The sequence below is a fragment of the Xenopus laevis genome, chromosome 9_10L, assembly GCF_017654675.1.
Source record: "Xenopus laevis strain J_2021 chromosome 9_10L, Xenopus_laevis_v10.1, whole genome shotgun sequence".
In the NCBI taxonomy this organism is placed as follows: Eukaryota; Metazoa; Chordata; class Amphibia; order Anura; family Pipidae; genus Xenopus; species Xenopus laevis.
In genome coordinates, this window is record NC_054387.1 from 88,295,677 (window position 1) to 88,305,676 (window position 10,000).

The window sequence follows — 10,000 nt, forward strand, 5'->3', positions numbered from 1 at the left end:
TATATATATATATATATATTTATATATATATATATATATTTATATATATATATATATATATATATTTATATATATATATATATATTTATATATATATATATATATTTATATATATATATATATATATATATATATATATATATATATATATATATATATATATATATATATATATATATATATATATATTTATATATATATATATATATATATATATATATTTTTTAGTTCATGTTGTGACTGGTCCTTAAAAGAGAGAGTGTTGATAAAACCATCAAATTCTAAGAAAATGTGCAAAAAATATATATATATGAAAACAGCAGCCTGCCAGAAAGCATTTCTCTCCTAAAGTGCAGGCACATGACCAGGGGCAGCTGGGAAATTGACAATGTTTAGCCCCATGTCAGATTTCGAAATAGAATATAAAAAAATCTGTTTGCTCTTTTTTGAGAAATGGATTTCAGTGCAGAAGTCTGCTGGAGTAGCACTATTAACTGATGCATTTTGAAAAACAGGATCCCTTTAAGTTATTTGTATATGTAATGCTACTAAAAGCAGTATTTGTCCCTTTCTATTCTCAGCCCTGATGGCTCAGACTGTTGATGCAATGTCAGACAAGGCAGCTGAACATCGGCAAACAAGCAGATCTTTTCCACGATATGCCACAAACGGCAGGGCTATATTGGGGGTAATCTGAACGCTCAGCCCTATGGCTGAATGATCGGATCACGACGAGCGCATAGGGCACTGACGGGTCGGTCGGGAGAAAAATCAAACATTCCCGATCCATATCATGTCCAGATATCGATCGGAAAGACCCGTCGGAGGCCTCTATACACGGCAGATTTGCTGTCAAATTGGTCTACTCTAAACGACCGATATCGGCAGCATTATCTGCCCGTGTATGGCCACCTTTAGACTTTTGCAACATTGTAACAAGCAGGAGTTAAACAAATGCTGCTTTCAATAGCAATTGTTTTTACAAATAACTTTAAAAGAACTAAAAATTTCAAATAAATGTATATTGGAAAATTGCTTAGAATGATGTTTTCTTTTATGAGGCAAACTTTTGTTTTTGAGTTGCCCTGCTCCCTTAATTCAAAAAAAATTCTCCATGCCAGACACTTGCAGCTTAATATGATGGCAGAGCACTCTGGTGGGTACCTCTTTCCACTTTGATTGTTGCATATTTAGTATGCAAACTATACTTCCCATATGCTGATTGCCAAAGAGGGAGAGAGGTTAGACAGAAATACAGCTCTGCCTTGAAATTAAATGGGCTTGCTGGCAGTGATCTCAGGAACAAGAACACGGAACATGCACACTGAAAGCCAGGACCAATGGGGTTCTGGTTTAAAATGTCATTAAGGGGGTTTAGCTCCCCTTTTAAAGGCAACAAAAAGAATGGACTGTGTTAACTCATTGCACACTCCCTTGCAAAGAGCCACAGCAGGGTCTTCTGTGTAAAAGCCCTTAGAATCTTGATTTTATTTGACTCGGTAAGTGGCTTGTATGATTAATTCAAAATCCTGTTACATTTATTTTCCAAAATAATTCCATGATTGTTATTCATTTTTTTTTTTTAGCACCAATTGCTCGCTACACCAATGCATTTGGAGTGCCCCAATCAAATCAGAGAGTGATTAAAGGTTCAGTGGTAAGTTTTGCAAAAAAACTATATCGAATATTTACAGTACACTTGATTAGCAAAAAGTTGTATTTTAACTAGATACATTCACCTCCCTTCCTTAATCTTGGGGAATTAATAGCCATAGTTTGGCATATTTATTCCTAGACTTTTAAAGCGTTACAATGCTTTCAATCAAAGGATAACACAATGCAAAGTCCTAAGGCTTGAGGGCACATAAAGCATTGGCTCCACTGCTCTTAGACTGCACTTCCTTGCACAGCTCCATTAATCTGCACTGAAAAGTACAGCTTCCACTTGCATGCAGGCATACGGAGGCCAGCTCAGAATGCAGTCAGTGAAACTGGTGCACGCATAAAGGGGTCCACCTATACCCCTTAAAATGTGTTAACAGGTGGTGTTTCAGGGTTATTTCTCTCCCTTTATTAAGCTCTCACAACCCATTTAAAACAGAACACCACCATCACATAATCAATTAGCTAAGAAAAAAGCATCATGGTTCAATGGTGTTTTATTTGTACAGTGTACGGGTTTAAAGGTATATCCCTACCCTGTTTACCTTCACCATGCATATTACAACTTGATTATACAAATAAATACTGATAATCCTGTATGTGTGTGCATCTAGCTATCTAGCTATATCTATATATCCTATATAATCCTATATAATCCTTGTTTGCTTTCCCTTTGGCCAGTAGCCTTACTCTTTAGTATATATATACACACACACACACACACACACACACACACACACACACACACACACACACACACACACACACACACACACACACACACACACACACACACACACACACACACACACACACACACACACACACACACACACACACACACACACACCACACACACACACACACACACACACACACACACACACACACACACACACACATAATTCATTTTTTATTCTTGATTTACAGAGACCAGGAAAGGCCATTAATTTCCATAAAGGTACAGTTCTCATGCCCATTAAGTAGTTTTATCCAAATGGTCTTTTCATGTTATTGTGGTAGACTTATAACTTCAGCTAATGATATTATTATTTGAAACAGATTCAGTACCGGTTCAAGAAACAGGAGAATTGGACCAGGTAAAATAAAAATACCTATGCATTTGAAATACTATTTCACAGTACATTATTTCATATAAAATCGTCAACTTTAATACAATTCTACATTCATGTGAAAAATTATTTTCCCCTATTATTGCATATTTGTCACAATGAATGAATGGATTTTATAAACCAATATTAGGCAATATTAAAGGAGAACTAAATCTTAACTAAAGAAGTAGACTAGAAATGTTGTACATTATGTTTGGGCTTCTGTACCAGCCCAAGGCAACCACAGCCCTTTAGCAGAAAAGATCTGTGTCTCCAAAGATGCCCCAGTAGCTCCCCATCTTCTTTTCTACTGATTCACTGCACATGCTCTGTGCTGCTGTCACTTACTGAGCTTAGGGACCCACTCACAATATACAGTACACATAGAATAGAAATGTCACAATATAAGGCTGATTAGGAATTAATACAGATAATTACTATATGGCAGCTCAGAAACCAGTGCAACTATCATCAGAATTAAATAATAAGCCCTGTAGCATCATCTTATATTACAAGCCAACATAATTTTCTGCTTGATAATTTGCGATGACCGCTAAGCTTAAATACTAAACAGCTGCTCAAAGCCCATGTGTGTGTCGCAGACACTTTTCAAGATGGTGATCCTGTGACAAGAGAAGTCCTGCATCATTGCTTCTATTGAGAAGAAGAAACTTTAGCCTGGTGCAATATGTTCAGTATATAAAAAATGGCATTTTAAGCCATATTAATTTTTAGGGTTTAGTTCTCCTTTAAACCTAGTATTAGGCAAAGAAATCTGATTAACACTGTTTTTTAAATTCTGTTTTTATTTAAGGAACAGAGTTAGAATTTTTTATAAGTACAAGTTGGCTAGAATTATATGCACACATTTCCATTTGGAGGAAAACATAGCCTTACAGTAGCACACAGAGATTTGATAAATCTCCCAAAAATACTTTCCCACTGATATAATGTAAATTTTTGTGGGAAACATGCGCCTCACCCAAGTTTCCTTGTGAGGTTATCCCAATGGTGATTTACATTATAGCTGGTGGGAAAGCCTACAGTAATGTAGATTTTACTGCAGGCGACAAATCGTGCATGGGATATAGTGATGTGCAGGCTGGCCTGATACCCAGGGGACCCACAGGTTTACCCGTCTGCCTGCCCCGCCACCTCTGTGACATCAGAGACGGGGACAGGTAAGGTGCAGTATATAAGAGGAAGCAGAACGGAAGGGTTGGGTTAGGGTCTGGTGCAGGTCGACAATTTGTCCACCCACACATCACTAATGGGATAGATACTATAAGGAGATATTAGAAATGTAAAGGAGAACTCATTAACTTTATGGTAGACTAGATGAAGCAATTGTTTTTTTTTCTGCTGTCACCACTGTCTGCTTCTTGAATCTTGCTTATTTTGACCAATCAGAAAGCCAGAATGTACATTAGTATAGATTGGGACATGTTTTTGACGAGTCTCATTAAAGTGTGACAATTCTGTGTCAAGCTGATGTTCAAAAGGATTTATAGGAAATATTATCCAATAAATAAGCATGTGTTTGCAGATGTTACAGTGTACCATGTTCCTGGTTTTGTACAATAGCTCGTGGGTTATGTTGATCAGTTATATCTAAATTTGTTTTTATATAGTTACATTGTGTCTAATCAGCACCTGAGTTTAGCATTGGAAAAATAAAGTGTGTGCTGCCACAAGAAAAAATATATACTGTAAATGGTACCACTCTAATAAACCAAAAAATATCGTTGTTAAGTGAATAGCAGGGAGATCCACTCACAGTTCATCTCAGTCCCAAGGTGCAAAATCCAAAACACTATATCCAAAAGGAAGAATGCGAGGATCTAATAATCAAGAGCTAAATATTTTTTTAAAAAAATAGAAAATTTATTAGGACATAAAACCTAACGCGTTTTGTGACTGATAGGGCACTTACTCATAGGCATCAGAGTTTAGCATTGGGCTGAATTGTTATCCCTGTAGGTGAACTGGGAAGAGCCTTTTTGGTGATTGTATTGGGTAAATCTCTTTTGTGTGTGTGGCTGTACATGTATGTACTACACTATATGAGAATCATTCTCTTGTTGTCTATACCTCGTGCTGGATGAGCGCTGGTTTCCTTTCGCAACTCTGAATTGGATTTCTGTACATGTATGTATGCAGCTCATTGTTTTAGGGGCCATAATTTTGTGCCATTATAGTTTTATACTAATGGCACGTGTATAAATTGTAGTGGAAAATGAATTACTACAAATCCACAAATAATAACAACAGGCTGTAACTCGGTTTTACTACTCATCAGCTTTCTTTTTGTGGTTCCTTTGTGGTGTGTACCAGTGTATATAAGCAGTTGTTCCCAAATATAAACCACAGAAGATAAAATCTGGTAATGTGCAGAGAGCACAATTCCTACAGTGCATGCCTCCCTCCACACAATTCCAGCATAATAGTGTGAGAAACTTTCATAAATGCACCAATTCAGTAGCAGAGTAGTACAATTTTGGCAAACTAACATAATGCAAGTACCTTTGTGAAAATCTACAATGAATGTTCATTTTTCAGCCATTTTTAGTGCTTTGACCTTGTGTTCATAAATGAGCCATCCAATCGCTGATTCATTTACTTCATTATCAACCCAGAGCGTCTCCAGGCTGCTGCTTTGATGTTCTGGTCTGTTTCATACAAAATAAATTTCCTTTGTGTAAAAGCTACATGTAGTGTAGTGCATGGCCTAACAGTATAGTAGGGACCCATAAGTGGCCTGGGGAGCCCCCAAATTGGCAGGTATGACTCATTGCTGTGAAATGGGAGAGTGATGTTTTATTTTCATATACAGATTATCCAGTAGCACACTGTAATTACATTTTTCAGTCAGATTTTCGACGTTGTAGCTTCACCCTCACTGTAGCCTTTTGGTATTTTTGATTTGTATTTCATAGAGGGTGAGGTGATCACATTAGTTAGTGTCGCAATTCTGGGGAATTCAAGCTTGCAGTTTCATTTCATGTTGTATTTTATTTGTTCAGCGAATTAAAGGAATAGTTTCATCACAGGGCATAAGTAGAGCCTTAACTGTCATCGTGCATTTTATAAGAACGATTTACTTTTTTATTTTGTTATAGATTTTCAATAAAATAATGGCAGATGTTATTTTGTGTAGCTGCTTGTATTAAGTAGTAGCTGCATTTAATTTACAATTCATACTTAATAGGCCTGATTTAGTTAGGCAATTTTTTTTACATGTAATTCTTCAGTATCTGCTAATGTATTTGGAATCATTCAGAGCAGATGATCTGATGGCATTCACTTTTTTATTAGCAATAAGCAATCTCAGTGTAAATGGCAAAGTACTGAATAATGTTTTGTAGGTTACCAACTTTAAATGCCTTTACACGGGTGTGTCACACTCAAATGACACATGGATGAAATTAGTAGGTAATAGGTCATAGGAGTTTTGTGAAGGGCTACATGTATTGCTGGGGAAACATTCTACAAAAATAAAATAAACACCTTCACAAGAGGTTTATTCCCTATGCTTGACCTCTGTTCCAGCCGAGGAAAGTTTTTATTGCAGGCTGCACTTCCATTTTATCTGACGTTCCCAGCCATCCCTCTGGTAGACTTAGACTTGGAGCAGGTCTAAGTTTAGGTAATGGCAACATGTCTCTGCAGCAGAAACTTTTCTGGGCCAGTGCATTGTCTTCCTTAAAGCAGCGCTGGCCGAGAGAGAGAGATCTTAGCAATTGAATTTACTGGTGTTGCCTAACAAATAAATAAAAAAAAGGGAGTAGCCTACAAAATATGGCATGTATGTTATCTGCAGTAATCTATACGAGTAAAGGAAAGTTCTTCAATAAACAATACAAAACCTTGCCTTTAACAGATTGAAGACGATCGCTATGTGGTAAGGAAAGAAACCACTGGGTTCTGCCTTATTATTGACTGCGTTGGAAATGATGCAAGTAGGTAGAATAAATGGAGTATTAAGCAAAAAATAACATTTTATGTATCAGAAATATGTGGTTATTCTTCTTTTATTGTCTAATCTATATCTAACTGCATAAACTCTGTAGCACACCTGCTTTCACAAACCATTTGCCAAACCTTTAAAAAGCATCTAGATGCATTATTGAAGAGTATTGAATGTTTCAGCTTTTGGGGTCAGCTGCACAGTAGATAACTACTAAGCTACGGCAAGTGCATTTATCTCAACAGAAGAAGGGAACAAAAAGTTCATATGAAAAAACATAAATCCTGTATAATTTGTGGACACTGCAACTTTACATCATTATTTTATTATAAAATACTGTATAAAAGTATTCGTGCATGTGAATTATAGTCAGTGTATAGAAATCACCAAACAGGTCTTATTATACTTCCATCATTTGTATGAAATGAAAAACCCAATGTCACAGATAAAGTTGCAAAAATAAAGGGATGAATTATCGACTCTCTCTAATGATATTTGCTGCTGAAAAATGCCAGAAACTATATTGTATATATTTTAAAGAATTGGCAACAAGGCTTAATGAGCTTCTAGTGGGAAGTTATGAGGAGAGAAGTAAACAAATGAAATTTTTAAGAAAAATGTTGCCTTACCTCTAAAATATATTAAAATGTCAAGAAACCCAATAGGATTGTTTTGCCACCAACATGGATTTATGCAGCTTAGTTCCCATCAAGTGCAAGGTACTGTGTGTTAAAGAGTACAAAGAAATCCATCAAAAGTGAAGAATATTTCTTAAACAGGACATTATGGGAAATGGAATGGTATCATAGTGCTTGCAATACAAGGGAGCTCTGCACATTAAAACATAGAGCTGTTGGAATTATTGTTCCCAAACCATACCTATACTTTACTGTACAGTAATTTTATGTGACTTATCATATTGGTAATTTGATTGCTTTAAAGGGGTTGCTCACCTTTAAATTAACTTTTAGTATAATGTAGAGAGTGATCTTCTGAGACAATTTGCAATTAGTTTCCATTTTTTATTATTTGTGGTTTTTGAGTTATTTAGCTTTTTATTCAGCAGCTCTCCATTTGCAATTTCAGCAGTTTGGATGCTAGGGCCCAAATTACCTTAGCAACCATGCATTGATTTAAATAAGGGACCATAATATAAATACGAGAGACCTGAATAGAAAGATGAGTAATAAAATGTAGCAGTAACCATACATTTGTAGCCTTACAAGGCATTTGTTTTTTAGATGGGCTCTGTGACCCCCATTTGAAAAATAGGAAGAGTCAGAAGAAAAATGCAAATAATAATATATATATATATAATTTATAACATACTAGAAGTTACCATAAAGGTGAACCACCTCTTTAACGCATACAATTTGCAAAACTTCATGGACTAAATATTTCTTATGTCCCCACAGGTTTATTAGAGAACACATTCAAACGTCTGCATTTCACAGTCCGGACTCATAGGTATTGCCTCATAGAAGACCTTGAAAGAATTTTAAAAGATGTGGCAAATATGGAGCAGCACAAAAACCATGACATCTTTGTTTGCGTTATCATCAGCCGTGGGAGTTCCAATTCCATTTTCTGCATAGACTCCAGTTCTCCGGGATTCTCACTTGACAGAGTTAAACACATTTTTACTGGGAAGTCCTGTCCGCATTTGGTTGGAAAGCCAAAGCTGTTCTTTATTCAGAACTATATTGCTCAGGAAGATGCAGATCTAGATAACCTGATAGAAGCAGATGGGCCTGCGTCAGACTGTGCTCACAGGCCGCCTAAAATCCCAGTTGAAGCAGACATTTTTTGGAGCCATTGTAAGGTTGAAGAAATGTATCTACAGCAATCACCAAGCTTGCCCTCTTTGTATTTTAGATATTTGTCAAAGTTACTGAATGATGTGGAGAAAAGGTAAGAATACAGCAGTTTATATTACTGCACGCATCTTCGGATAAAAATCTCAAGGTACCTCTCTTAATCTAATCCTCGCTGAAGGTGAATTAGTTAAAGTAGGTCATTTATATCTTTTTACCAAATTGATATCACTATCCTAATCATTATCAGCCCAACGAAATAATAATAATGTTCATTCATTGTGGACAAACAAGTTTTTTTTCTGTATCTAAAAATAACAGGCTGTAGCTGGGGAAAGGGAGGAGTTAGTTTTACAAAGGGCTTCTTAGTAGACTACTGTAGGAGTATGACGTAGAAAGTGGCTTTAGTTTCAATTTAAAATTTTGCCTTGTTCAGAACAACAAATTAAAAAGTCCATTGACATTTACTAGTTAAAATAATGAACAAAAAGTATGTTCAGCACAAGTCCTAATCATTGCACTAATGTTGAAAAGTTGGGTATTCCTTTAAACTTTCAGTGAAATACATGACCATTTGAGTTGACATGGCCAGGCAAAATTGTCAGAATATTCCAAGTGGTCTAACCAAATCTGGGCATGTATGGCCAACCTTAACTGAGGCCAAATAAACAGATACACTGAACTTATAAGCTAAATGAATATTTGAATTCTAAACCTTTAGGGGCTTATTTATCAATGGTTGAGTTTTTTACCCAAAAAAATGAGTTTTAGAGGGTATTTTTCAAAAAGCTTGAAATCGTTCAAATCAGAAGGTCATGTGCAAGTCAATGACAGAGGTCACTTGAACCATTTAAGGTGGCCATAGACTTAAAGATCCGCTCGTTTGGCGACATCGCCAAACGAGTGGATCTTTCCCCGATATGCCACTAAACTGCGTGGCTAAAAATCCAACCTTCCTGATCGATATCGTGGCCAGATATCGATCGGGATGACCCGTCGGAAGCCTCCATACACGGGCAGATAAGCTGTCAAATCGGTCCAAACGACCGATATCGGCAGCTTTATCTGCCCGTGTATGGCCACCTTTAAAGTTGTTTGTATTTTTTGTAGACTAGTTTAAACAGGAACATAGTGTTTTCTGATTTTTTTTTAGTAATGAACCCCCCTCCCATTGCTGCCATCTTCTGTCAGTTTCCACAGATTTCTTGGCTGTCCTGCAGTCCATGTGGACTAACTTTGGAAATTTGCATATGTACTGTGGAGTGAAATCAAAATTTTTACTTTAGAGCTCAAGTATTGTCTGCTCTCCTTCACTGGCATTTTGTATATAAGGAGGAAAGCAAATCCACTTTGATGCACTCACCCCTGTAGCTCCATTGACAGGCTTGACATTGGGCTGTGTGGAGCTACACAGAGTGGATATCGGCTCTGAAATTCTAAAGTAT

The 10,000-nt window shown here is 36.5% G+C and overlaps 1 protein-coding gene across 4 annotated transcripts in view; it reads left to right on the forward strand.

Moving 5' to 3' along the window:
* The window catches only part of cflar.L (CASP8 and FADD like apoptosis regulator L homeolog), a 26,954-nt gene that overhangs the window by 15,327 nt on the left and 1,627 nt on the right, over positions 1–10,000 (forward strand). For all 4 annotated transcript variants that reach the window (XM_018236122.2, XM_041577241.1, XM_041577240.1 and 1 more), the window contains exons 5-9: positions 1,587–1,657; positions 2,593–2,623; positions 2,725–2,762; positions 6,655–6,733; positions 8,157–8,652. In XM_018236122.2, coding sequence (XP_018091611.1) covers positions 1,587–1,657; positions 2,593–2,623; positions 2,725–2,762; positions 6,655–6,733; positions 8,157–8,652 — 715 coding nt within the window. The remainder of the gene's footprint in view (positions 1–1,586; positions 1,658–2,592; positions 2,624–2,724; positions 2,763–6,654; positions 6,734–8,156; positions 8,653–10,000) is intronic.